General features: G+C 46.0%; 1 protein-coding gene across 3 annotated transcripts; it reads left to right on the forward strand.

Moving 5' to 3' along the window:
* LOC119157148 (pre-mRNA 3'-end-processing factor FIP1-like) lies at positions 1–27,966 on the forward strand. 3 transcript variants are annotated; one of them, XM_037407692.1, is made up of 16 exons: positions 1–480; positions 1,138–1,177; positions 4,171–4,276; positions 5,518–5,624; positions 6,693–6,751; positions 7,834–7,944; positions 10,414–10,544; positions 11,266–11,390; positions 13,471–13,576; positions 14,986–15,184; positions 17,148–17,174; positions 19,623–19,680; positions 20,235–20,290; positions 21,603–21,801; positions 23,696–23,854; positions 26,626–27,966. In XM_037407692.1, the coding sequence occupies exons 1-16, from the start codon at positions 387–389 to the stop codon at positions 26,756–26,758; spliced, it is 1,710 nt and encodes a 569-aa protein (XP_037263589.1). In that variant the 5' UTR covers positions 1–386; the 3' UTR covers positions 26,759–27,966. The 3 variants fall into 3 exon arrangements, with proteins under 3 accessions (XP_037263589.1, XP_037263591.1, XP_037263590.1); XM_037407693.1 differs by having other exon boundaries at positions 2–480; positions 4,171–4,255; XM_037407694.1 differs by lacking the exon at positions 17,148–17,174.

Raw genomic sequence — 27,966 nt, forward strand, 5'->3', positions numbered from 1 at the left:
TGCGCCGGGGCGGGGGCCGGGACCGGTGCGCGGCGCCTTTTGTAACGGCGGAGCGGGCGGCCCTGCGGCCCGGCGCGGCCTCCGCTCCTAGCCGGGGGCTCTCGCCCGCCTCCGCGCCTGCTCCCGCCGCCGCTCGGCCCCGGCCCCCTGCCCGCAGGAGCTACGGCAAGGGCGATGGCGGCGCGCTAAGCGAGGCGGCCTCGGCGCGGCCCGGCGGCTGCGGACTCCCCGCCCCGTGCCGACCGCGGCGGATGCGCGCCTCGCCTCAGGCGCCGGCGGGAGCCTAGCGCGGCCCCGGCCGCCACTCCTCCGCCTCCTGCCGCGGGCGCGGGGCAGCGCGGCAGCTCGGGGCGCCCCGCTCCCCTCGGCCCCGCGGCGGGGCGGCCATGGCCACCGAGCTGGAGCCGCCGGCGGCCGGTGCCGTGCCGAGCGCGGCGCCGCTGGAGGCGGAGGAGGACGAGGAGCACTGGCTCTACGGAGGTACGTACCGCCGCCCGGGCCGCGGGGTGGGGGGCGCACCAAAGCACCCGGCCCCCTGCCCCCGGGCCGGCGGGGCTGTCCCGGCGTGCGGGGCCCGGGGTCCCGCCTCCGCGCGGGGGGAGGGGCGGGCGCCCCTGGGGCAGTAACGGCGCGGGGCCGGGGCGATTGCAGCGCCTCGTCCCGCCGGTGTTGCTGACCTGGGAGGGGCAGATGCCCCCCGGGCCGGCCAGGACTGGGGGCGGCGGGGGCAGAGCCCGGGGCTTGGTTTAAACGTCTTTGTTCCCCTCGTAGACTTCCCAGCCGCGGGGCGCTCCTGCGTGCCTTCCCCCACGGTACCGGTACGGAGCCCCTCGCGGCTGCCCGCGGCGCCTTGCGCGGTGTTTCCTTCGCGCCTGCTCCCAGGCTTGGGATGTGCATTTCAGTTCGGTTCTGTGCCAGTGCTGTGAGACTTGACTTCTGCAGATAGGTTCTGCTCGTTGAGTTGGGTTTTTTTTAACTTGCTCCATTTCTACTGGAACTTCGTTGAAAAAAGAACGGTGGGGTTATAGCAACTTGGCACTGCTAGGGATTTCTGTAGCTGCGACGCGTTTTGTGCTTAAATTCAGCTTTTCTTTTCTTTCACTTGAATCATTTTTGTTATTATTACTGTTTTTGCAGATGACACCACTGGTAAGCAAGAAGACGGACCAATTTCTGGGTGAGTCCAGAGTGTTTATTCATTAAAACAATATAAGCTGCAAAGAAGATCAAGCCACATTAAGCGTAGCTTGATGAATGCTCTAGCCCAAAGCTGCTGCCAGGAAGGGCAGCCTATCCTCTTCCCATCCCATGGGGTCAGCCCCAGCCCCTGTGCTTGGGCTGGCACAGCATTTAAGATTTGGAAAGTGAACTGGATTGGTCAACTGATCTGACTTAAAACTAATTTTTAACCCTTTTTCCCTTCCCTGATTAGTTTTAAATCAGGTCTGTTTTCTAGTTTAATTCCCTGGGAAAAATGGTGCCTTGAAGATTGGCCTTTGTGCTGGCCTGGCCTTCATAAAACTGGCTTTGCTTTAGCCTGGAAAAGCTAAAAAGCTTGAGCCTGCGTTAAAATCTTGACATGATCAAATCAGCAAATTATACAAGATCTATGAAGTATGTGGTTTGGGTAAGACTTTCAGATAAAAGTGTTGGGGACAACACAGTGACCTTTTTTGCTTCCTATGTGTGGAAAGTGTTGTCTGTCCTGGATTTTAACTCCCATGTATTTGTAGCAGTGTGTTTTGCACCAGCAGAGTTTTCTCTCAGCAGAAATATTATCTGTTTGCCTTTTTACAGCGTGAGACAGTTTTCAGAAGACTTGATCTTCACTGGACTTCTGTGTGCTCAGCACCTTCAAAAGTTCAGTTGAATATCGTCCTTTAGGGTAATCTTGAATTCAGTATCTGGAATTTCTAGGACTGTTATGGGTACTGTCCTGTTTCTGTAGTAAGTATCCTGTGCTTAGGGAATATGAGAACTTGTTCAAAAACAAGTTTTAGGCAGACTTGATAAATCGTTACCTAAAAACATCAAATGAGCTTTGTGAGAAGGAACAACTTTTAGTGTATGTAGAGATTTACTGCTAACTTGCATAAATTTATTGTTTCTTGACACTTTCATCTCAATGTAATTTTACTTTACAAGCAGGATTAAAAATCTGAATTTCTAGCAACCATCTCCAATAACTGCAAGAAGCATGAAGGAAAAGCATTAGTGGTCATACTAGCTCTTTTTTTTTTTTTCCTCCCCCCCTTTTTTTTCTGCTTTGTTGCACAATGAGAATCTTCCTCAATGAAGAGCTGTGGGGTGTTTTAAGAAAAATGACTCTTTGTTTGTGATGTTGTCAATGGCTGCAGCTCCAGGGATACATTGCTGGCTTGCCTAGAGTATTTGTCTCTACCCGTGGAGCAGAAATTAGTGTAGTGCAGGATGCAGTATCCATGAACATTCCTTACCCTGAAGGATGCAGAATACCAGCAGCCTGTGCAGGATGCTGTTAGGCCAGCAAAGCACAGGGTTATGTTGGCATTCTGGGGAAATCAAATAGCTGCAACTTTTTTTTGCATGCAAATGACTGCTTCAGACCTGTCGGATTGTTCATTCCTGGGAAGCAAATAGGTTAGGAACGAAAGACTGTCATTTAGCAAATATTTATTTGAACTCCAATTCATAAATTTTAATGCACACCCACAGATACTTCATGTGACTTGAAGCTGAAGGTAATACTTGTCGCTCTTCCCTAATTCAGTCATTTGGATTTTTAAGAAAATTCTGGGGTTGAGGTCAATGTTACAGGTTGCTTGGATTTGGCAAACAAAATGCAAAAGGTTTTGGAGCCACCTGTGAGATTTTCTCCAGTAGTGCATCTTTTGGTCCTTACGTTAATAGCCTATGTCTGCAAATCTGAAATACTTTGAGGCTGGTTTTCCCTTAGACATCTTGGCTGCTGTTTATAACTGAAGGTGTCTTCAGCTGTCACCTCAGGAACTTGGTGAAAATGGGACCTGTGCTTCCTTCGTTATCTGCTGAACCTCCATCCCTTCTTTTTGATCTTGGTTTGATTGTTGGATTTCTTTGTATACGGGGCTTTTCTAATATGGGAGCTTCAGTAACTGCTCAAATTGGTCTTGTTCATTTGTTCTGGTTTTTATGCTCAGTAACTGCTTGCTGAGTTGTGTTAGCGTGATCTTTTGGCTTGTTCGGTGTCTCCTTTCCTGCCACCTCTGAAATGGCTTTAATCTGACCAGTGTTTGGATTCTGTTAGGTGTTACGTGTGTTTCTTCTTGAAGATAATCTTATATAGGTTTATTATCCAACATGGGGTTTTAAATTAATAGCAACGTCTCCACAGAGTACCGGTGGAGAACTGGGTGGCCTGGGCCTGGGTTGTTTTAATTGTCTGTTTTAGAAAGCCAGAATTATTTTGAAATTCTACTAGGTTTTACCTGTGTCCTTAGAAAAAAATTATCTCTCTTTGTATTTTTGTTTTGTAACACTTAGCATACTCTTTTCTAGCATGTGTATACCAGTTTGACTTTCTTGCTTGGCTAATGCGATAAGTAATATAAACATTTTACAAACTCTTGAATTAGAGGGAAATTTGAACCTGACCATTGTTGCATTAGGACTAATTTGTAATGAATGAGAAGATAGGGCAGATATAATTATCTGTCTTGTCTTCTTTGAATTTGACCTACTCATTAATTGAAACTATTTATAGGAACACTAAAATAACTTTTTCCTTAATTTCTGTGGGACGGATACCCTTGCTGCTTACTTGGCATATGTATAATTATTAGCATCCCTAAGGACAAGGTGAAGTTTTGCTTATTATGGTCTTAACTTGTATCCATTGTGATTGTGCTGAACCAAAGCTGAAAGCTGTTAAGCTGCCACCTGTATTAGCTGTTGAGTGGTGTTTGGCTAGGCAGCCGTGCTGTCTGTAAGGCGCTCCTGGGAAGTGCTGAACTAGTTCTTTCCAACAAAAGCAAAGCCAAGCAAGGATGATTAATTTTTTGTTGTGTAGGTGAGCTAACTGCCAGCAGAATAAACACACTACATGAATAAAGCCATTATATGAAAGTCACTTGGATGAATGCTTTAGAAATGTTGATAGGTGAGCCTCTAGACTGGGCTTGTCCACTTTCTTTTGTCTGTCATATTTACCAGACACGCAGAATCTTCTCACCCTTTGCAAGATGCTCCTCAGGAGAGCCGGCCTGTCAGCAATGAAGACCGAGAGATATCACAACATGTACGTGTTCCACGGCAAATGGTAGACATAGTTATTTTTGTTTTTCTCCATACTCGTGGGTAAAAAGATGTGAGTGTAAAGATGCTGGTACTGCCTAATATGTAACGTTTGTACTGTAGGTGTGTACTGACAGTTCCCAGTGCTACCTGCAGCAACAGGCTTCTCTTCTCAGCCTACCTTGTGCGGTGGGGAGTGAACCCTGATCTAAGTATTGCTTATGCCATTGTAGAGGCAGGTGAGGGCCTCTGATGCTGCGGTCTGGGAGAAGGAGCAGAGCATGATGCTACCATCCCTGCTCAGTATTTAGTCTTGACTTCTTGAGGGTCAGTAGAATATGGGAAACACTGGGATAGAAAGCCCGAAGTGCTGGGAGTCAGTTTTGACTCAGGCTCAGACCTCTTAGAATACAACCTAGTGGCTCAGCGCTGAAGGAGTAGGAGGAGGCTCGTTTCTCCACCCCCTCTTCCTCTAGTCTTTTTGATGGGTTTATTTTCTGCTGCTGTGGTATGTCAAGAGGGCTCACACAGAGTTCCGACAAACCCATGTGCTGTGGAAAAGGATGGAGGACGTTAGGAACACTTTCCTCATACTCTTTTGTAGTGGTGAGGTATTGATTCACCTCCTGCCTCTTGCAGAACTGTGCTGCTGGGTATCCAGAAGAGTTCCTTGGCTCTGGTGCCCCAGCAGTGGTGCTGCACTGGAGTCAGATCGGCAGCTTTGAAGTTCTTATGTAAAGTTAAGGCCTTGGGCACTGACTGTGCCCAGGGTCCTACCACAAAAGTCATGGTGAGAAAATATTTGCTCCGAGGTACTTGGGTGAAGCCTGGTGAATGTATTTTGGTGATTTTTATTTGTGACTGTATACTTCCGTGAAGGAGTTGTGTCGAAAAGCCCTAGCTCTTTCAAAAAGAGTAGGGGAGAAGAACTGTGGGGCTTGATGAAATTCTTAGAACCAAGCTAAACCTTCCCCACCTTCAGAAATGTTATCCTGGTTCTCATGTAGGGTCACTTCTTCCAAGGACATAGCAGTTTCTTTGTGGGCACTGTCCGTTCATGTTGAAGGCTGGTAACTTCCATGGTTTTTGCCTCCAGAGACAACTTTGTATGGCCGTGGGGTGTACTAGGAAGTTATGTCTTGATATCAGAATTGTTCTTTCTAATTGTTCTTCATCATACAAGCGTTGTACTATTTGGCTTGCTGTCCTGGGGAAGTTACCAGTTTCACATGTTGATGAGCTCCTGTGTGCTCTTATTGTTGCTAGGCCCTTCCAAGTGGTGAAGATGATGAAGATGACAGCGATAGCGACAGCGATGATGATGACGTGAAAGTTACTATTGGCAACATTAAAACGGGAGCACCATCGTACATGTATGTATTGCTGATTATGGTGTCGATTTTTGATCTGAGGTAGCTCTGGCGTGTTGATTGGCATTGAAAGTGGGGATGAGAGCTGACCTGTGTGTTCTGGGAGGCATGGGAGCAACACTTAGAACATGGGAATAGGATTAGAAGCTGATGGGCAGCACTGTCCTGCAACTGCTTGTTGGGAGAATCCATCTGTAAAATAGATTTGACAATTCACGGGTCTGCTGTTGGAAAATTAACCAAGTAATTACTATGCTGCATTGGGCAAAATCAAAGGTGGGAAGTTAAGTTTAACTCATCATCTGTGAAAAGTTCAAGAAAAATCTGTATCGATAAGAATTTGCATAAGCTGTGAACTTACTGATTTTCAGCTGTTGTGGGTTTTGGTTTTTTTTTTCATGATTCAGAATGGTGAGGCTGGATTTGCAAATCAGGAAATTACATCACTGACTTAAAATTCTACCTGATTTGCATTGAATAAAAATAAGACAGCATTCTTGCTTGCTGCTAGCAGCCTTCCTCTTAAGGAAATGACTTACATGTCCTTTGCAGCTTATTCTAATTTTTCCACTTTATGGATGATTTCCTTCTCTTGTTGCAGAGCTGGTTTCAGTCTGATGGATTACTCTGAACAGCAATGCTCTATCCATTAGTAAATCACTAGATTTTGCAGACATCCTTTTTGAAATCTTCTTCTACCTTTCTCTCCCCATTCTGTGATATATGTGCAGCTGTGATTTCTGTGTTGCTCCATTTAAATACTAACTACGTTCCTGGGCAGAATGGTAACTACCAGTCTTTGAAATAACCTTTCTCTTCACGTTCAAGACAATCCTCTTGTGTTCTGTTGTCGGTCAGGATTTTGCTGGGTTTCCGCAGGCTTAGAGAAACTTGCATGGCAAATGCATCTCACTTCTATGGTGTTGAGACGTAGTACTAAAAATCCTAGAGAGGCGTGAATAAACCCAAGTGAACTAAGCATCTTCTGAAGGATGTCAGGGCTTGAATATATTTTGCATGAAAAACTTTAACCTTGTTCAAATACCAATGTAGTGATTCTTTTCCATATAGGGGAACTCCTATGAATTTAAACTTAAAAACGGGTAGAGGCTATGGAGCATCTGCTTCAGGTATTGCTGTTATTTTTATCCTTTACCTTTTGCAATATTTCACTAATCTGGCACTGACAGCTGGAGCAGCTGCAAATCTCGGTCTCTGTTTGGAAGGATATAAAATTATTGCATCTTATTTAGACTAGGAATAGTAAGTGCATTTCCTAAACGTGTCCTCCTAGGACAGCCTGAGGGTCCAGGATACAATCGAATTATTTAATTACCCATCACTGAAAAAGCTGATTATAATTTTATTTAAACTAAAAAAAGATAACTCGGTTATTTTTATAGTTAAAACCCCAGAATATTTCTAAACATCATTGTCGCACTGGGGCCAAACATTCTAAATTGCCTGGAGAAGCTTTAACTCTGCGGTCAGTATACTGAGCAGCTTGCAGTGTAAGATACTAAATGGAACAAACTGGCCTTGAGTATCAGATAAGCGTATTTCTGCATCTGAAATTATCCCCACCATTCCAGTTTGGTTTATACTGTCTATTGAAGACTTTGATTCTGTCCTTCCTCATTTATGATACTGTCCTTTCATGGGCTTCATATGCTTCCTTCCATTAATTTCTTTATACAAATGACTTGTCGTCTGATGGAGAAAATAAGAACAAATTCTCCTGGAAGGTTCTGTACCCAACAGATTTTTGCTGGCTGCAGTTAGTACATGGTCCACTTAAGGCTGATCCTGAAAGAATCTCTTGTTGTGAGAAAATATGTGTATCTTGGGAGGGAAAAATAAATATTTTTGCCTGGGGAGAAACATCTCTTTTTTTTTTTTAATTCTTATTTTTATTTTTTTTATTTGGGGTAAATTTCATGCATGCTCTAATAATTTACTCTGTTTGTCTGTGGTACCATTCTGGGTTGAATTTGCTTTTCTGCTGCTCAACTGCAAGTGCTGTATACCCTGGCTATTTATTTATAGAGTGACTGAAGCAATTTTTAATAAAAGTTGATTGTGGTGACCTACGTGCTATAAAGCCAGCAATGAATTCAGAGTAGTTTTATTTTTGACTGGAGTAATTTGCTCAGTAAATTAGTGGATTAAAGGCATTGCATTAATAGTAGTAACGGTTTCTCTCTCTCCAAAGCCAAGTTGCAGCCCAAAGGTATTGACTTAGATGCCGCGGGGAATATAAATGGATTGCCTGTTATAGAAGTGGATTTAGATTCATTTGAAGACAAACCGTGGAGGAAACCAGGTGGGGCCTCACAGTTTCTTGTGGTAAATATTTTCTGCAGTTTTAGTTCTGTCTCTTTAATTTTACGTGTAATTTCTGTCTGTTGCTGCCAAGGACCAGGGAAGTCAGAACAATGTGTATTGCTCAGCCTCTGATGCCTGTCTAGTCAGTGACATTTACTGATTGATCAAGCCGTGCTTCTGCCTAAAATTGGGCTGCATTTATGCTATTAATTGAATTTCCCTAGTTCCAGAAATACTACACTGATACCAACATGATGATGTTTGTTGGCCTTAAAGTCAGTGGAGCAGGATCACGCTTTGGCCGTTGGTGATATGTGGTCTCTTCTCACCATGGCCAAGCTCAGAGCCATCCCCTTCTTATTTGTGTCCTGGGGGTGTCCACACTTCTGCAGAGGGTGGCAGTGGTGGGAATTGCCACCTGAGCATGTCATGGTGGCAAAGCCATCTTTTTGTGTTGAATTCTCCTGCTGCAGGTGATTGAATAAAAAGAAGGAAAACACTGTCTACTCTGACAAGAAAGGCTAGGATTTTTTCTTTTAGAAAAGCTGCAGTGCCTAGTTCTTGGCTAGATTCTGCCCCTAGGTGCATAACTGTGAGTGAGCAGTCCCCGCTTATTTCTTCTGGACAATACTGTCTAGACTGTGTCCAGGCAAATAGTACTTTGCACAGCAGGTTTTAGTCTGTACATGGTCTCTTTTGTCTTCCTGATTAATATTAGGGAGATTTCTACTTGGAAGCGACTCTTGCATGGCAGCTGTAGGATGCTACAAATAAATTTCTGGTTTTCATCTGAATTTGATACAAATGTAAATGAAGAAACCAAAGAGGTGCAAATTTTTGCTGTGCTACTCTCATAAAGCATGCTATGATGAAGTGTTAAGTGAGGCAAAAAATCCACTTGCCTCTTCTCAGAAATAACTTCTCTCCGACAGCCACTGTACTTTGTCTTTCAGAGATATGCCAAGTAAGCCGTGCTTTTATGAGGTTGTCTGTGGTTGGGTTTGGTATCTCTTGCCCACCTGAAATGAAGGGCATCAGGGTACATAACAGTGCTAATTACTACATTGGTGCGTTGCGGTATCAAGCCAGCACTAAAGCGCTCTGTGACAAACAGCAGCTAGTACAGACGCAGCAGAAAGCGTAGCCTTTCTTCTGCAGGGCATGTCCCATGGGTTGTGAGGTGAGAAAGGGGGGGCTAGGAAGAAAATAAGTTAGAAGTTCAGAGAGAAAGCATGGAAGTCGGCGTGGTCCTGCTGACATCCCTGGACCAAAATGAAGCCGGCCTAGCCTTAAAACACTGTTGAAGTACAAATAGAGGGAAGATGTCTGCAAAGGAGTGTGGCCTCTTAAGTTTATTTTGGATGGCAAGTAGCTTCTTACTCAGCAGCCTCTCAGGTTTATATCCTTTACAGTTAATTGTTCAACAAGTTGGTATCTCTTTAAGAGAGGGAGAGGAAGACAAAATAGTGTGGAAGAACTGTTAGAGGGCTGATAGAACAGATATGTAGATGTCATGCTGCTGAGTCTGTGTCGGTGTAGTTTGCATATTTGTGTGGTACAACAGGAAGGGTGGCCTGCTTGAAAGATAAACTTCACCCTCGCTCTATAGATCCAGGCTCAGCACGGTCAGAGTGTTCCGCTTAGCCCTTTTATATCAGCTGCTTGTTTTAGAATTGGTCTGTCTGGGAGCGCCTTTGTGCGGGGGGTGTTTGTGGGACACCTCAGCAGGGCTAGGAGGGGCTTTGCAATGCTTCCTGTTGTGAGGTGTGCCTTACAGAGATAGCCGCAGCTGCGTTTGTCCCTCTGCAGCTAGGTTTTCTTGGCAAGCAGTTTGTGGCCACCTCTCTTACTCAGAAGTGCTCCTGCTGAATTGGCACATTTCACAGAAGACTGTCAAAGTAAGATAACAGTCTCGGAAGGCTGTAGTTATGATCGTGACTGAACTTGTGTACTATGTGCCTTAATAAAAAAACTTCCACTTTAGCCCTGTCACAAGATGGGTGAATCCCAAAATCTTTTCTCAAAACAGCAAAGGCAGCGATGGTCAGCAGCAGAACGTCTTAGCTTAGCTCTGCCAAGAAAAACCTGCTGTGGCACTTTCCCATTTTTGTGGTGGTAGCTGGAACTGTCATTCCTGTGCTCTCTCCAGCACTCAACTCATTTGAACAAATGCAAGAAACTGGTCTGAATAAAAACGGTTAGCAAATAAGTGGTTGCAAGCTTCTCTTCTAATAGCCTGCATACTTGCTGTATTTTGTGTCCCAAAGGGTCCCACTGCTGCTCAGGTTCTAGTCTTCCTCCCCCCAAAAGATGCAGCCGTCTCCGCTGTGGCATGCAGTGGCTTTCTGACAGAACAAATTGGAGAGTGAGCTGTGGTATCTAGAAGATTCTTTTCTTAAACAGTTAAAGGACAGTCTGAGAACGAAAATTTGCTAGAATCCCTGTTAACTTCTACTCCCCTTGTCAGGTGCTGATCTTTCTGATTACTTTAATTACGGATTTAATGAAGAAACATGGAAGGGTTATTGTGAAAAGCAGCGACGGCTTCAGCTTGGACTGGATCCTGCTCCTCCCATCAGCACTGAAAATAAGATCACGGTAGGTGACGTGTTACTCCTGCGTATGGCTACAGTAAAACTGGGGCTTGTTTTTGTAATTGCAGAGATGAGAGTGTAAGAACAGGAGATACCTTAAAACCTCACTCTTCTGTGTTCCTTTCACTGATGAGAAATACAAAAGTGTATCTTGAAAGGTTAAATCTCCCTGCTAACAATCTTTCCTCTATGGAATGAACAGTGCTACCTGCCTGGCGTGTTTGAACTACTACAGTAGCAAGACTTGAGTGAATTTCCAGTTGACTTTGAGGCTACCCAGCTAAAGGGGGGTCTGGTTGGAAGACCCTGTGGATGTGAGAGATGTAGAGAGGGGAGCTGGGCATACACGGCTGTTTTGGTTGTTGCTGTTGACTGCAGCAGTTGTGTGGCCAACAACTGTTCATCAGAACTTCAGCCAAAGAGTCAATTCAACAAGTATTACTATTTCCAGTTTTGATTTAAGGATTGCATGAAGAAGGATTATCAGATTATTAAATTTTGGACTTCTAGCAGGAGGCAGTGGACAGCAGGCTGAGGCTGGAATATCCAGCTAGTTTACAGAAGTGTCCACTGCCTTGGCTGAATAATAGGCTACTGCTTTGCAAGAGCCCTGTGATTGTTCCTCAAGGGAGCCCTTTTCCTTTGCTAACAGTTAATCTCTACATTGCTACATTCAGCTGAAAGTAAGGGCATTACACCTACGTGTTATATTTTGTCTTCCATAGGTTCAGCAAGGAAGAACAGGAAATGCTGAAAAAGAAGTGGAAAACAACATCATCAAAACAGAATTCAAAACAGACTTCTTGGCTCTGGTGGGAGGACGCATGAAGGCTGGGCCTCCTCCTAATAGGTAAGAGACGATGCAGAAACAAAGCCTGGGTGCACTGTGTTCTTCACAGGGGTAGCAGGGATCCACCTGGGCCATATCTGAACCTCCTCAAGCCTGAACCAGAAGCAAATTTGGAACTTTACAGGAAGCTACTGTGGTCGCTCATTAACTGTTGTCTCCAGCAGTTGCTCCTCTACGGGTTGTGCAACCCTTACCTATCCATATACCTCTCCTTGGTAAATCCGTTCCATAAAGCTGCGCGGGGAGGGAAACCAATATCCCAGGTGAAGGGACTCATCTCTGGGAGTAGAAAAAGCCAAGGCAGATACCTCAGCTTTGAGGGCTGGCGTTGCTAGCTGCTTGTGCTTACTTGGCTTATTCTTACTCCCACGATATTAATCTTTGCCTTCTTAAGTGGAAGTGGATTACATGTTTGGCAGCTGATAAGAGGAGCTATTGGTTTCTGAACGTGTATGCTATGCTGCTTGATGCATGCTAATTAGTTATTTTCTCCAATGAGAGAGAGGATCCACAAGGCTGGACAAAGCAAAACAATTGAGTCATTTTGCTTGGCAGCCTCTGCTGGGAAAACCACTTTGACCTTATGAGGTGGTTGGGGTTTTTTATCAAAAGCTTCAGGAAAACAAAGCCATGTGAAACCAGAAGAGCCAGAGCTTTGGGACCTGGGTGTTTCTGTTGCTTTATTCACATTACATCTTTTGCACACCTGTCTTGCAGAAATCAGTCTCACATTCCAACTTTGCACTTTGTCTGAGAATAGAACCAACTATATGCTTCAAGTATAACCTTTAAAGTTCTGCTTAGTCTGTTTGCATTTAAGCACATTGGTGGCATTTCTGTCCCCCTTCGTAGTGCCACCAAATCAGTCAGGTTTGTTTCCAGCTGTTATGCGTATCTCATGAGATTTTTGGAAATCTACACCACTGCAAAATAAGCTGATGCTATTGTAGCTATACAGCGCTTTTGTCCATTTTAACTTTTATTAAAGTCTGGGTTTGAAAGTACTGACACACAAGATTCTGTTCCTGCAGCAGAGCTTTTGGTCAGAACCAGAATGACTAGCTTGGTATGCTGCAGCAACATCAAAGCCATGGGCTCAGCAATGAGGCATTTGGGGTTTGTGTTTTTTTTAAACAAAGTGAATAGATTTCAGTGAGAAAACTTGCAGTTTTCTGAAATGAAGACATTTCAGTGAAAAAAAATCTCACCAACTAGCCAGCATTTTTATCTACTTTGTCTGAATTTCCCACAGAGATAGAAAATTCTGACTAGCTTGGAAAAGCGACTTTTTTTCTGTCCTAACTGCAGAAAACATGCCTAAGGCCATACTAATTACACAAATCAATTGCTGCATGCATATAGGATGAGGCATTCTTAAACTTCAGTTGCAGGTGCTTCCCCCTCTCACAAACCTTTACTTGTGATGAACTTACAGCAAGTCTTTATAAAAATGTTCTTCCCCTAAGAGTGTCCTGGGTACGGAGATAAAAGAATGTGGAAAACTGTACGTTCTGTGACTGATTTCCACTGGTGCATAGACAGCACTGCTTCTTGGCTACATTTCTTCAAGGATCTAGCCTTGATTTCATTGAAGGCAGTGGCAAAACTTGACTTTAATATAGATCACAGAGGGATGGGCTGGAAAGGGTCTGAGAATCCAATTTGTAAATAAATGCGCTGATATCAACAACACTTGGAATAATGGACAGAAAGTAGGAAAAATCTGGGCTGATAATATTAAAGGCTTCACAGAAATGTTCTCCGCTTTCTCTGAGCCTTATCTGGGAATAAGGCTCACATCTGGAGAACGAGTAAAGGATTTCAGCAATCTGTGTATGTGGTGGTTCTTTGGATCATGTTTCTGGGTGTTCAGAGGGACCGAACTCACCCCTGCTGGCAGAGTTCAGATTGCTCAAAAGTGAAAAGGGACTTTTCTTTCACTGCTTGTCCAGTTTGAGTGCTGCCTCTAGAGATTCTTCTCTGGTGGGAAAGAATGTATAAGAGAAGTTTGTCTAATAGTGGGGGAAACTGCTCCTTCAGATGTCTTTGAGCCTAAAAAGATGCATCTGCTTTGTACCAGGAAGCTGGGTGGGACAATTGATGTGATCGGTGGCCAGGCAGGCACAATTAGGAGAGTAGAAGGAAGACGACGTGATAAGCATGCCTCTGAGGAAAACCCAATTCAGGTAAATGTTTTGCACCATCTTGAAAAATTTCTGACTTTATTGCGCTCCTGGTGAACCCTGAGCAGTCTGTCTGTGCATTCCTGACCTCCCATGTCACAGTGTCTGTCTGGAAAGCAGTAGGTCAACGCCATCGAGGTGTATGCATGTGTTCTTGCCTTCTGCAGGTTGAATTAGCCTCTGTGTTAAAAGCTTTGTCTTGTGAGGAATGAGGGATTGTCCTTTAAATACCAGCCTTGCCACCTGAATGGTAAAGGCCCAAGCTCCTTTTCTCATCAGCTCCCCCGAAGTATACCTCAGGGTGCGTAGCTGGGAGGCTCTTATGTGGAGTATTCCCTTCCCCTCCACTGTCAGGCTGGAATCTCCAGTTCTGCAGTGGAGGACTTCTCCTTGGGGCTTGTGTTTCTTTTTAGTTTGAAGTAACATTTAGTCTAAGCATCACCGGACGCAGCCCACGCTTCAGACGTAGGGTGGGCCTGTGTTACAGGATCTTGGTCCTTACAAGCAATAAAAGCCTGGGGGTTAAAACTGGACTCTGCTCTGATCTTGCATGTTCACTGTATCATCATCATGTCCTGGTTGGCTTCTAGGGAGGAAGGTGCTAGGTAGGGTTTGAGGACCATCTGCTGAGAACTCCTCTTAATCACCTTCCTCCTGCCAACACTCCTAAGTCACCAAAAATCCCCAAATACAGAACCTTTCCCCTGTCTAGACTCAGTTCCTGGTTTTGTTTTTACATGTGTTTTGTTGTCTGGGTTGTGGGTGTTTTTTTTTTAGTGGTCAATTTCCCAAATTTTGCCAACAGTGCTCTAAAAAGTTTGCGGAAGAGAAAGAATGTGCTGGAAAACGTTCCTCCCACTTACAAGCATTGTCACCTGTATTTCCAGGGCTTCTCCATATGAATCATTCCTTCAGCAGTAGTACGTGACCTGCTTCTGTGAGACAGAAGTGAATCTGGTCTTCCTTTGACCTACGTGGGCACAATCTAGAGCAGAATTTGGCCTCTTGCTGCCCTCAGGAAAGATAAATAGGGTTAAAAAAGCAACACGACTGCATTGCCCTTAAATATGGCAGGTTTTAATCTGAAGCCTGTGTCGGTGGCAGTTCCTGTAAACAAAAGGTGTTTATAACACTAAAATGTCAGCCGTCTTGCACAGTTGGATGTACAGCTAGAATCTGGTCTCGCTGCTCTTCCACGTAAGCGAAGATACCTTGCTAAGCGTACTGATTGCTTTGATCAGCCTTCCTTCCTCCTCAAAAGATGCTGTCCCCTGGGTGTAGCACAGCCTGCTCTTCCCAGATCCTGCCGTGCTGCCCGTTTCGGTGATGCACTCCCTTTCTGCCAGCGTGAGGTCCTAGCTGCAGGAGCAAAGAGGTTACAATGCTCTCTTCTCATTCCTCTGCCTTCTAAGGTCCTTGGAGACCACGGAAGTAAGCCACAACCCCCACAGCAGCCCCAGCAGCCTTCACAGCCCCAACAGCCACCTCAGCAACAGCCGTTTGCGCCACCAGCAGGCCCACCGCCTCCCCCGCTCGCTGGGCCACCTCCACCACACTTTCTCCACCCTCCTCCACCAGTTACTTCTGTTCCACCTCCCTTGCATCCTCCAGGTAGGTGTTCACACAGCAATGCGTGGCAGTCGGAGGCTGCAGGTTAGGACGTCGCAAGCTTGGAGCAAATTAAAGGTTTAACTGTTAACTGCGGTGGGACAGTTGCGCGTTTGGGTAACAGGTCCTTAGAACTGGTTGATCTTTGTTTAGTGTCTCCATCAGCCTATTTCACATTTGCCCTTGAATACTTAAAAAATCACTGCTGTTCCTTGAAAAAAAAGCATAGGCTTTGTTTCCACGAGAGAGCCTTTGGGTGCTACACATCCATTTGCTTTATTGATAAATGTCAAGAAATGGGTTCCTGTTTATCTGTGGAGGAAGATACGGAGGTAGGAATTGCTCTCCTGCGTGAGATCAGCAGGCTGTTTAGTTCAGGATTGTGTCTGGCTGTGACCAGTTCCAGATGTTTCAAGGGTGATGCTGGAATTGGCAGTTCTGCAACAGCAGCTTAGACAATTGTCCTCCCAGTCCAGGCCAGTTCTTGGTTGGTTTGTGCCATAAAATACCAAGTTGTGTATCTTTCTGTGTCTGTTTCTGTGCATTTTATTGTACCAACAGCCACTGCAGGGTGATTCTTACTCTCCTAGAGTCTAGTGTCCAGTGCAGACATCAGAGCGGTGCTTCATGTTAAAAGCAAAATTTAACTAATGTAAATGAGGTCGTTACCGTGGGCTATAAACCCATTGGGCATGGTCAGGCCTCAGCACTGGCAAGTTTGTGTGTTCTTGCCAATGACCAGGTGGGTTTGTATTGTGCCAGGAGCACTTGGCACTTGGAGAGGCACGTGGAGGTAGGTTCTGTGTCTGCAGGAGCACCCTTTGCCCTGCAGTTACAGACTGTGTCCTGAAACCTACTGAGATAGCAGAGGTAAAATGTCTTAATTTTTTATTCTGCTTTGTTGTCTCAAGCACCATGTTACAGAGCAGTTTCACTGTCCCTGCTACGCATGTAGGAACTCGGTTTCCACAGAGCACAGAGGCCAGTAGTACTCTATGGGGCACCAGGTAAAACAGGGCAGTACTGGTGGAGAGAATAAATTTTGCAGCCAAAAAGGGCACATACATGTGCGTTCCTGTAGCCTTTTCCAGGGGGCATAGGGTCGTTTTTCTGTTGACCCTTTTCAGTGCAATTTATGGACATACCAGCCGTGGCCTAAGACACTTTTTTGTCTTCACCTCCTGCTAAGCCTGCGCATCTTCTGATCCAACATGAGTCACGTCCGTGCCCCTCGTGCTTCTGGCTTAAATAGTGCATTGAAGCAGAAGCGAAGGCCACGCTCTGGGCTCCCCTGGTCCCTTCGGTAGCAGCCAGACTTCTGAGAAGCCACCAGGAGCACATCGTGCAGTAACTCCTGTATTTTGCACGTGCTCCACATGCAGATGATGAAGAATAAAAAAAATATGGTCAAGGCTTTTAATTGGAGGAGGATTATTACTGCAGTACTCGCTGGACCATGATAGTTTTTTGTACTGCCTTCCATTAATATGATTGGCAAAATCAAGATTAATTGTTCACTCTTGGTTGTTGACCAGGGTGTCTGATTTCTCTATGCAGTTATGACTGACTTTTTTTTTTTTTAAAAAAATTAAAAAAAAAAAACCCTAACCAACAACAAACAAGCAAAAGGACACACTGGCACCTGCAGCAGGTCCTCCTCTCCAGCTCCTTCAGTTGTTGTGAAGGCCAAATGAATTGTGTGTTGACACTTGGAACAAGGAATTCTCCAGTATAAGAAAGCAGCATGATCTAAAAATATAATATTAAGGTAAAGAGTTAATAATCTGAGAAAATTATACAGTTTGTAGGCTAGTTACTGCTTAGTAAGACCAATTTTTCTGCTGGTCTGTTTGCTCAGATATGTGAGATTGATTCAGAAGTATGCTTTTGGGTTAGCTTTATGTACAGAGATGACATGCTTTACCGGTTGTCCTCACTTGTTTTGCTTGCTTGTTTATTTCCATAGGTCTGCCACCGCCTGGTCCTATTCCAGGTAGGTGTTCACTTGCTCTTAATAACAGTGATTCTGAACACACCGATGGCCCTATCTGAGCGTTTGGGTTAAGTAACACAAGATAGGATGGCACCAAGACCCATTTTAGAGCACAGTTAATTTAAGGCTGATAAACTCCAATGCAGCATTGAACTCCAGCTCTTTATCTTATATTCTGGACCTAAATAATAATCTGTAGGGCTTCTTAATGCGATCTCGTTTTGTCTCTGAAGACCAATCTAGAAAGTGGAAAACTTCAGGCGGCAAAAGCCTGAAATGGTTTAGTTCTTGCTATGGCATTAGCACAGCAAAAGCCCGAGTGACAAATTAGTGCTTTGTGTAGGAATTTGGAGTGTGAGCCTGAGCAGAGCAAATGCCGTTTCCATCAGCAGCCTTTGCTCCCTGGTGTGCAGTAGAGGTGGTGAATACTAATAAAGAAAAGTAACAACAAATCTTGTGCGTAAGTTAAGAAGCCCACTGATTCAGAGCTACTATATGAGTTTCTTTTAGCTGTAATTTTCTTTTTTATTCTACTGGCAATTTTGCCTAGTATAGGGAAAACAAATTTAGCTGTTTGTATAATAGACCATTTGGAGCAGTCGTTCTGACCAGGTGCCGTATGTCTGAAAAGCCAAGGCTGATGGTGACTGCGTATATGCAGTCAGGCCACTGCCTCCGCGTTACACTGTGCACTGATTCATGTGCTTGCAAAAGCCCTGCACCCAAAGCACTTAGTACTGGATGTGCTTGTCCTCACTGTGTCAGACGCGTTGGGCTTGATTCGCAGCTTTTGCGTCCGTGCTTTTGTGTTCATGTTCTGCCCTGAGCTTCCCAAGTGGAGATACAGAAAACCTACCCTAGCTGGGCCATCCCTCAGACTGAGAAAATGCCTGTACTTGTTAAAATGTCACTTTTTGTAGTTCTCTGTAAAATAATATTGTAGAGCTGGTTTTCGTTCTTGTAATAGAAGAAACCTGCTTGTAGTAAGCTTGGGTTTAGAAGAACTAGATTGTGGTGAAAGTGGATGCAAACTGGTCTTAATTGTAGACGTTGCAGCACCCAGTTGCTAGCCAAGTACATTTAGATTAAAGTTGTTTGGGAGGAGCAAGGTGGGCAAAACAGAACTTCCACTTCAGGTAACTGGGTTGGAAAGGGAGATGAGGGATAATACCTGCTAATTATGATAATGATGATGATCCACCACCATTAGAGTTAGGTGCTTTTAACAGTAGTACTTTGAAGTACTTGTGCTTGGTGAACAGGTGTGATTGAAATGCTCTAGGCATTGCATTTTATCGGAAGATCTTAGGAAAAGGAGGGGGGAAAAAGCATCTTAGGAGTGAGATGTGTCCTCCAACTTGTTTGCAGCATAGATCTTCACTAGCTGAGCCGGAGGCTTCAGGCTACCTCTTTTTGCAGTGAGACACTGCCAGGAAGGGGTTCCCCGACCCGTTTAGGTGTTCACGGTAAGAGGTGCTGAGCTGTCCCACGGGTCTTGACAACGCTGACTCAACCTCATTGCCTTGAAAAGGAACCAGCGTAAATGACTGCAGCTAGTTTGGGTGATTCCTAGCCTTTGTATTGGTACAGTTTGCTCATTTTTTTTATTTTTTTGTTTAGTAATAAACAGTCAAGCCAGTGGGTGGTTAACTTATTCTTGTAGGTATTCATAACTGCCTATAGAAATAATGGCTGCTTATAGTTACCGGTAGGAGTTTAGGATGTTCTCTTAGGGGCAGTCAGTGCATCCTTTTCACATTCAGATTGGTCAAGGTTGGGGGCTTTGGTTTCCAATGCTTGCATCGCTTCTGGGAGTGGCCTTTGTGAACTTCTGCTTAATTTTGCTTTCTTGAAGATGCTGCCATTTTTAAAGCGTCAGACCTTTCAGACAGCCCTCTCTGCATCATTGATGCTGTGTTGTCTTACGATTTTTAAATGTATATGTCCTCAGAAAATTGGCTTTTGTTAAACAGAATCAGGTGAATTCCATGTTACGTGCTTTGTAAAAGACAAAGTTACTCATTTCAATCAATGGAGCAGTAAAACCTTTGCTGTAGTTGCAGTGTGTCTGCATCCCAAGAACCAGACTTTTTCTGTCTTCCACAGGACTGTTAATGATTAATCTTTACTCCTTAATGAATCTTATGTTTAAGATTAATAAGCCAAAATAGAATCATAGAGTTGTTTAGGTTGGAAAAGACCTTTAAGATCATCAAATCCAACCGAAGGTAGTTCTTCCTTTTATTTTTCATTCTGTACCCCTACAGAACTGTCATAGCTGTAGGGGTTTAATTTCGGTAGGAGACACACCCCTGAAGGGAAATTACTCAGGGCCTCATTTAGAGTAAAAAGGTGCTTTAACTGCTTTTAACTGTAAACAGCAATGAAGTCTTGTTCCCTCATGGCAAGCTGTGAGATCTTTGTGATGACTTATGCTTCTGTGTCTAGGGTTGTTCCCGCCTCCTCTGGCACCGCCACCAGCTCTCCTCATTCCAACCTTGGATGGGTAAGACCACACCTGGGCTGCGCCATCGGCACTGCTCCTCCGTAGCGAGGAAGGGAGAGCAATAGGTCTAAAATTAGTGCTAGTAGTTCTTGGTCTGGTCTCGGATTGGGGTGGGGGGCGCAAGAACAGAGCTTGTAGGGAATCCTCTGTACATTTGCCTTGATTTGTTACATTCATGACACAGGAAGGAGTCAATAAAATGTAAGTGTGTGTTTAGGTTTAATGCAGAGTAGCTGATAGCATATATGTTGCTTCCTGTTTCTATAAAGGTTCCGCAGGTACTTCGTAAGCACTGCCTGATTTACAGAAGGGAGGGGTAACGCAGGGCAAGCAATTAAATTACAGCAGTTTCAGAAGCTGTGACAAAGCAACCGCACCTGTATGCATTTCCGATAGCTTTCACTGCAGAGTGAAAGAGATTCACTGGGTTTCCCATGAGGATGTTCCGCAGACCTTCAGAAAAAAATCGAATAGACTTGCAGCACAGATATACCTGCATGGGTCTGCGTGGGGTCACTGATGTTCGTAACTTGCGTCCTTTTCTCTCCCCAAAGCCAGCCAGCCAGCTACAACAACAGGCAGCCGCCTCCCTTTGGCTACAATTCTGCAGGTGAGCACTGAAGATAACAGTCAAACTGCTTCTGTCTCCCTTTGCTGGGATATGGTAGTTCAGGCTTTTCTTAAGCTGACGGACATCGTGCTTGCTTGAGCTTTAGGGTCTGGCTTGTGCCCCAGACCATCCCAGTCACTAGAAACACGTGCTGAGTTTGAATACACCGTGAAGCATTTGGAAAGCTGACTGTTTTGCAGCGGTGGTGAATGCAGTTTTGTAGATGAGTGCTAAGCCTCAGATCGCTGTTTTCAGTGCAGATAACCCAGCAACAGGAAGCTTTCCCGTGTGCCTCGGCAGCAAGTTCTTGTGCTAGTTTACACACACACTTGCTCAAACTCACCCACACTTTCTTTTCCACCACCCTCAGGGACAAGTGCAACCTTCAGCTTCGCATCTCTTTTGAATGCCCTCCGCCCCCACTTTGTTATCTTCCTTGCCTACAGGCACCAGCAGGCATCTGTCGCCTTTTGTTTTGTAATGGAAGAGGCAGTGCCAGAATTTCAGCAAATTCCCTTCCCTGCTGCAGCCCTGCCAGCAATGCAGTGTTCTCTCCCATTTCCTTAGTGACCAGCACTTGGAGTGGCACCTCCTTGCTACAGGAGCAGCCAGGATAGAGGCAGCAGGAGAGGAGGTTGGAGGAGTGGGCAGCAGGAGGCCATCCTCAGCCAGAGGGACCTCAAGTGCTGCCTTTTCAGCAGCTGGTGCTGCTCTGGGGTATGCCCTCACTGGTCCAGCTGAGCAGGCCCCGGCAGGCCAGCATCTGGATGGGGAAGTGCTGGTGGCTCTGGGCTCATCGGGCGGCATCCTTTGTTAGCTGGTGCCCCTGGCCCTCTCCAGGTGCCACCTTAGGCGAGAAAGTCCCTGGTGAGAAGTGAGACCTTGTAAAGGTGGCCAGGAGCCTAGGGCTGCTTAAACTCAGCTGGCTCAGCACCGCAGGCACCTTTGCCCTCTAAGCCAGGATGTCTGGGAGGGATGGATTGAAGCTTCCTTGGGTGGAGGCCTTATAGCATGCCCTGTGTAGCAGGACCTGTAGAGAGCAAGAGCTGGGGGAGCACGTAGCCCTTGCAGTAATGCCCTGTGTAAGGCACCGGGGGGATTTGGCAGCGACATCTGTAAATATCTGGTCTTGCTTGTCTTCCTCGGGGAAGAGGGGTTCACGTGTTTAGGAAACGGCTGAAAGCAAAAAGTGAGAGGACAGGGGGGAGCTGGGCCACTGTTGTCTCCTTGGACTCACCTGTATGTTAAGGAAGGGACGGAGAGGATGCTGTTAATACTCCAAATGAACAAGAATTCTGCTTTCTCGCTGCAGATTCAGGTTTCATCAGCTACCCGCCCATCTCCACATCCCACACACCCTGGGTGACGACGGTGGACAAAGGCACAAGCAGCTCCAGCAGCAGCCATTGGGAATACTCGGGCTCCAGGCGCGAGAGGGAGCGGGAGCGTGAGCGTGAGAGGGAGAGAGAGAGAGACAGAGACCGCACTCCGACCACTAGTGAATACAACAAGTGAGTGCTGGTTTCCAGCAGCTTCTGCTTGCAGCTGCCGTGTGGGGAACTCTGGCCTTGCCTTGGACTGCAAGAAGGTGTTTGGTCAAGGGATGGGATTATAGATCGTACCAGTATAATTTTCTGAAACGACTGGCAAAGAGATAATTTGGATCAATAACTAGAGGACAAACAAGGAGCCAGTGTCACTGGCTGATTTCCCGTGTCTGTTTTTTTGTTTTAATCCAGCAGAACCAGTTACACTTGCTCTCCCACCTGCAAGGTGAGGCCAGTGAATGACATAGCCCCTCTCTGTTCACTGGGCATTTCACAGCTCAGTGTGAGCCATTGGCCGGTGAAGCTGCTGCTTCTTGTCTTCTAAGTGTAACTGTCAGATCAAAGGACCAAGCACCCGTGCTTTGCTCGGCTCGGTAGAGGCTTGCAGGGCAAGAGGTGCCATTTACCAGGAGTCAGCCCTGACATGGAAAACCTGAACCAGGCAGACAGCCACCTTCCTGGGAACTGATGTGACCTCCGGTGACAGCACTGCTGGGAGCACTTGGGAAGTGCTTCCAGCCTCCCAGTGTTGACCTAGGGAGATAAGGCGAAGGCTGGGCTGCAAGGGCTCCTTCTAAACCCATCACTTTTTGGTCCTGTCAAAGGCAGCGTCAGTGTTTTGCAGGCTTCAGGCTCAGACATACCAATAGTCATTCCAAACACGATCAGAACGCGCATTCGTGGGGAACTTCCCAGCCCAGGGGGTGAGCAAACAGGGCAACGTTTTCCTAACCTTTTCTTTTTTTTTTTTTTTTTTTTTCCTCCCCTCTGTTTTTTCCTTACAAGCTTGTGGGTGCTCTGGGTGGAAGGGGGAGGAACAGAACAGAAGACAAATTATTTACAGTTTGAAGAGCTGAGACTCCCCCACTTCCTGAGCAGGTTCTTGCTGCAGCCAAGCCCTGTGATCAGCACTCCGGAGCACACTGTTAGCATTTCTGAGTGATTTCGAGCACGCTGATCTCTGAGATCATGCTTGCCAAAGCAGGGCAAGCGGAGTCCTTTGGAGCACTCACAGACACTGGACATTTACTTGTCTAGCTTCTTTCCGTGGGTGTTAAGACAGTATTTCAGACTTACTTTTTCTGAGAGTCTGAATATGATTTCCGACAGTGGCTTGTTAACCCTTTAGATTTTGGCTTTTGGAAGTTGAATAGGGGCTATGAGATGTAGAGGGGAGTGTCAGATGGATCAGGATTTGGGGTACATCGTGCCCCCTCCTGTATGTGGATTAAATGAGGTGCCTTGAGCAGATAGTTAGATGTAGGCAGAAAGACTTTGTCAGCCTTACTCACAACTGGAGTTTTTGAACTTGGGGAAGAAAATAGTCCCATAGTCTGACTTGCTGACGAAAGAACTACAGGTAGTCTGGGACAACAGTGTTGAGAGTTAAAATCCAGCACCAGGGGAGGCAGAATGATACAAGGAGCGTGTTTCTGTTGGTTTTGAACAAGGTAGGTGGATGTCTCGGACATGTTCCAGAAGGATTGTGAGGGCAAAAGCCCGGAGACACTGGCCACATGTCTGCTGCTAAGGTACTCCCTTGGTAAATCCAGAGAGTAAATTCTGTAAACCCTTTGTCTTGAGAGGCCAGGAGAAAGCCACGGCATTCAACTGCTTGGGCTCATGAGCCGTGTAACAGGCAAGTGGAGAAAGTTGTTTCGCTGTGGTTAGAAACTGGGATTGTGTTGCATCTGGGGTTCGATGAGCAGCAGCAGCTTATTGTTCCAGGCTTCTTCAGGAGCACCAGCCATACCTCAGCCTGTTGGGAGGATGGGGTTCTACGTCCTGTAAACGTGGCTCCTGACTTTCAGGTCCATGAGCAGTGTGTCCCTCTGCCTCACTTCTCCTTTCTTTTAAGTGATGATGAACGATACCGCTACTACAGCCGAGAGCGCAGCTACGACTTTGAGCGTGACTACCGCCGGAGTCGCGATCGCAGCAGGGAGCGAGAGGATCGTCACCGAGAGCGCAGGCACAGAGACAAAGAGGAGAGCAGCAAGCATAAGTCTTCAAGACGGTGAGAGCTGTGGGGGGTTGAATGGGGTTGTTGATGGGAACACACCTTGGCTGCAGACGAGACTGTCACCCCAGGACATACTGGCTTCCTGGGACCTGCTCATGTCCTGAGATGCGACGCGCTGGCAAGAGAAAGCACTCGGGCACGTACCCGGGCAGGAGGCAGAGCTGCCTGTGACAGGGAGGGCCGTCCTGGTCAGTTCTCAGGAAGGCAGCTGGCAGGATGTGGAATCACTGCCAACAGAGTTGCAGCACTGATCGACAAAGAGGTGGGCCTGTGCTAAACGCCACACCAGAACAGCACAGCTCCCACTGTTAAGGTACGCACAAGGTCCAGTGCCAGCCCGTAACGGAAGCAGCAGCCCTCAGTATTCCAGGCTCTTGTGCAGATGGGAAGCGCTCCCTTCAGCCTGTAAACAGAAATTTTTTCTTGGAGCCCGCGGCCGAGTGCTGCATGATCGGAGCTCTGCCCAGTGCTTCTGATAGTGAGGTTGATGATAACCTGGACAAAGGTGAAACGCTTTTGGAGCAGAGTAGGATGTCTTAAAATCCCAGCTTTTCTGGAGAAAATGTGTTTGCTCCAGATGATCCCCTGTGAGAACATTCTGCTAGCAAAGTAACAGCTCTGGTCTCTGGTCCGGGCAGTGCTCAGTTGCTGTGTCAGTTTACATCCTGGTAATGACTTAAGCAGATTTGCTCTTTTTTTGTGTGTTTCAACTTACTTCCTTCTTTTAGATGAAATTCATGTCAACTCTGTAGGTAATTACTCTTAATTTGAAATTAGTGTCAGAAAAACACCTACATAGTGACTGGAGGTAAAAGGCTGTTCCTGTCCTTAAGGAGATGAATAAATTTTCAAGGAAGGACTGGTTGCCGAAGGGTTGGACACAAAGTGATGGGAACAAAAGCCAGGACCATAATCAAAATTGAACACAAAACAAATGGGAGCTGAGCTGATACCAGACTAACAAGCCAGTAGCTTTAAGGATTATTTCTCAGCTTTCTTAGAATTAAAGATGAGTTTTAGATGCCTGACTGCATGAACAGGATGGAATTCACCGAAGCAGTGTCAGAATCTGCTTGAGAGCTCGATGTACCCAACTGAGCTAATGCATGAGGTGGGAATGAGGCGACTTTTCCTCTGCTCCTTAAACCACACACAGATGCCCTCTGTCTTGCTTAAAGTGGAAGGATGGGAAGTGTTTCGTTAGCTGAAGCAAATGGAGGAATACGTTTAGTTTAAGGCCACTCGAGTGCCTGTCGGAGTCCCTGCCTGAGGCACTTTGAGGTTTGAGCCTGTTTAAGGTATTTGCAGGAGGATGAAAGGGTTTCGTTGTAGTTTCCAGTTTACTGCAAATTGACCGGTCTGAAGGAAGTCACTGATGCTTGTTTAAATATTAAAGGACAGTTGCATTATTCAGTCATAAACCACCACGCGTTGCTGTCCACAAGGTGGCTGAAGGTGTGTTGAGGAAAGGCAGCAGCCTTTGTTTTTTCCTTCTTTCTTTTTTGTTTTTCCCTGTAATGACTGTGAAACCATTTATTAAGCAAGTCAGAAAATGACTTGAAGCCAGGAGCTTTTCGGCCCGGGCTTCAGTGGTTCAGCCAGTTAGGTGTCTCTGCTGCTAAACTGGTATTCTAGCCGTGGTAAAGATTTGTCTCTACACCTGACATCTGTCCCCACTTGTGGAGCTGCACATCTGCGCTGTGTGACCGTACGCCTTCCTGTGGTAAATGTTCCTGCTTTTTCCTGTACTCCGTGCTGGTTTAATTCTGCCACCTTCACACCACGTGCAGCTCTAGAGACCTCACTTGGGTTTCAGCCTGTGAGGAGAAATAATTGCATGTTTGGGAAGCAGCAGAAAATCTCCCAGGGGGGAGCCAAGAACCAGTGTGGAGGAACCCAGAGCTCCCACCTTTCCACTTTTCCCAGTGGGAGACAGAGGCTGGTGGGGGGCGCGTGCGTTGTGCAGGGGGGCTGCACGGACGCGCTGCAGCTGCGGTCAGCGGCGCAGAGCTCCGAGGGGCGCAAGCCTAGGCAGAGTGACTTCTGGCGGGGAGTTGGCCTGCACCACAGAAAGGCTGTACGAACACCCACAGCTGGCCAGCTGTGTCGGGAGAGCGCTTCTGGGTGAGGAGATAGGGGAGTCTTAAAGCTAGTGAAGTGCCAGGTCATTTATGAGTAAGCAGAAGTAGAGACAGGATCTGCCTCCCATTAGGCAATCCACGTTTCCCTAGCTGCGCTGATCCCTTTCTTGCCTCTAGTCTGGGGATTTCCCCAAGACAGTCAGAGTGAAAGTTTCACACACCTCGCAGGTTTAGGACTCTTCTTTCTCTCAGCAGCCTCAGTGCTTCACATTGAAGCTTGAGATGTGTCAAAATTGTGAGAGCTGCCTTAGGAGTGGCAAAGACACAAGAGACGTTGCTCATAAAAACTATCCAAAAAATTACTCTGGCAGCAGTCTGTCTGCTCTGCCGCCTGCCTGGACCGCGTACCGATGCAGCGCGTGGTGTAAAGCAGCCACCTCCAGCAGTTTGCATAACCAGCCCTGGGTTCAGCCACATGTGATATCAGATCGTCCCAAATAAACACGATGAAGCCTTTCAATGGCGCAGCGATGCCCTCGGCACTTCTGATCTGTCTGTCTATTCGAGACCAATGCGTCCCTCCCTGCGCGCGCCCCTGGAGTCGGTGTGTTTGGGTCTCTTTGGCAGAGCTGTGCTGGTGCAGCTCTGGGGTAACGTCCTTCTCCTCTTGCTTCCCCACCACAGCAAGCAACATGAGAGCGAGGAGGGGGAGAGTCATCGGCGTCACAAGCACAAAAAGAACAAGCGTAGCAAAGAGGAGAAGGAGACCAGTGAAGATGGTGCCCAGGAGGGAGAGGAGCAGGATGCCAAGGAGTAACCCAGGCCCCACCGTCAGCCCTCAGGGGGAACTCACTCCTTTTGAACCAGCGTGGCATTGGTGATGTTTTGTTTTGAGGGTTTGATTTTTTTTTTTATTATTATTATTATTTTTTATTTCCAAGGGAGGCTGACTCTGGGTGAGCAGTGAAGCACGTTGCAGTGGTTTGAAAGCTGAGGCTGCACACAGAGTTAAAACTTTTTTTTTTTTTTTGATACGAGACAAAATACAGCAGTACTAGTACACAAAGCACTGAGCTATTCGACTCATAAACATCCCTAGGGAGAACTTTGTCATATCAGATCCTATGGTTTCTGATGGAAGATGGCTTCAGCTGAAACTAACTCATTTAGGTAGTAGCGTTTATTTTTTGTCATGATCATTCCTTTTTGAAAAATAGGACAGTAAGTGCGACTTGAAATTTATTGTCCAAAGAAAAGTGTGATTTAGATCCTCAGAGCCAGCTTAGAGTCTGGCTTCTAGTAGTGAAAAGTCTCATCCCCCAAATAAATTTCTTTATAGCTACAAAAATATCTACCGATTTTTCTGTGGCCAGCCGGGCAGCATGTGAGGAAGAACTGCTTTTACTGGTGGGTCGCAAGGTCTGCTTTGGTCTGACAGCTTTGAGAGGCTGTTGTGTGTTTACATAGGGTGTGAAAAGACTTCAAACACGGCGCTGCTTCTTTTTTTTATCCATTGCAAAAATAGTTCTGTCATATAGTACACCTGTAAATGGGAAATCAACAGAAGACCCATAGTAAGAGCATGAGTTTAATTAAGTTTTGATTTAAATACTTTTTTTTTTTTAACTAAGAGTTGAGCTGAATAATCTTAGCACAGTAGATAACATGAAATCCCATCCAGCAGTTTGCCCTCGTAGGGTTGGCTTACTTCTATTTGGTTATCACCAACACTCCTGTGCAATGCATTCCTTCCCCTTAGTTCTCAAAATAAATTCAGTCAGGTTCCAAAGTTTGTTTGAAGTAAGTGTTGTTTGGGGAGGGTGGCAACAGAGATGTTTCTGGGCAGGAAGAACAGGGGAAATAATGTTGAGGGGTTTTGTTATGTCTAGTACTTAGGATACTGCACTTCTGTTTGTGTGAGTCCACAAGTGTCTCATTTTTAAGTATCTTCTACTACTTTGACTTGTTATTTAAAACTGTCTTAAATCTTTGCTCTAAAATAATACAATTCTGAAATGTTACGTA

This window comes from Falco rusticolus, chromosome 14, assembly GCF_015220075.1.
Source record: "Falco rusticolus isolate bFalRus1 chromosome 14, bFalRus1.pri, whole genome shotgun sequence".
NCBI classification, from domain to species: domain Eukaryota; kingdom Metazoa; phylum Chordata; class Aves; order Falconiformes; family Falconidae; genus Falco; species Falco rusticolus.

Coding starts and splice junctions, on each gene's coding strand:
- LOC119157148 (XM_037407692.1), top strand. CDS start 387: ATGGCCACCGAGCTGGAGCCGCCGGCGGCCGGTGCCGTGCCGAGCGCG. Junction 1,178..4,170: donor GAAGACGGACCAATTTCTGG/GTGAGTCCAGAG, acceptor CATATTTACCAG/ACACGCAGAATCTTCTCACC. Junction 21,802..23,695: donor ACCACTAGTGAATACAACAA/GTGAGTGCTGGT, acceptor CTTTCTTTTAAG/TGATGATGAACGATACCGCT.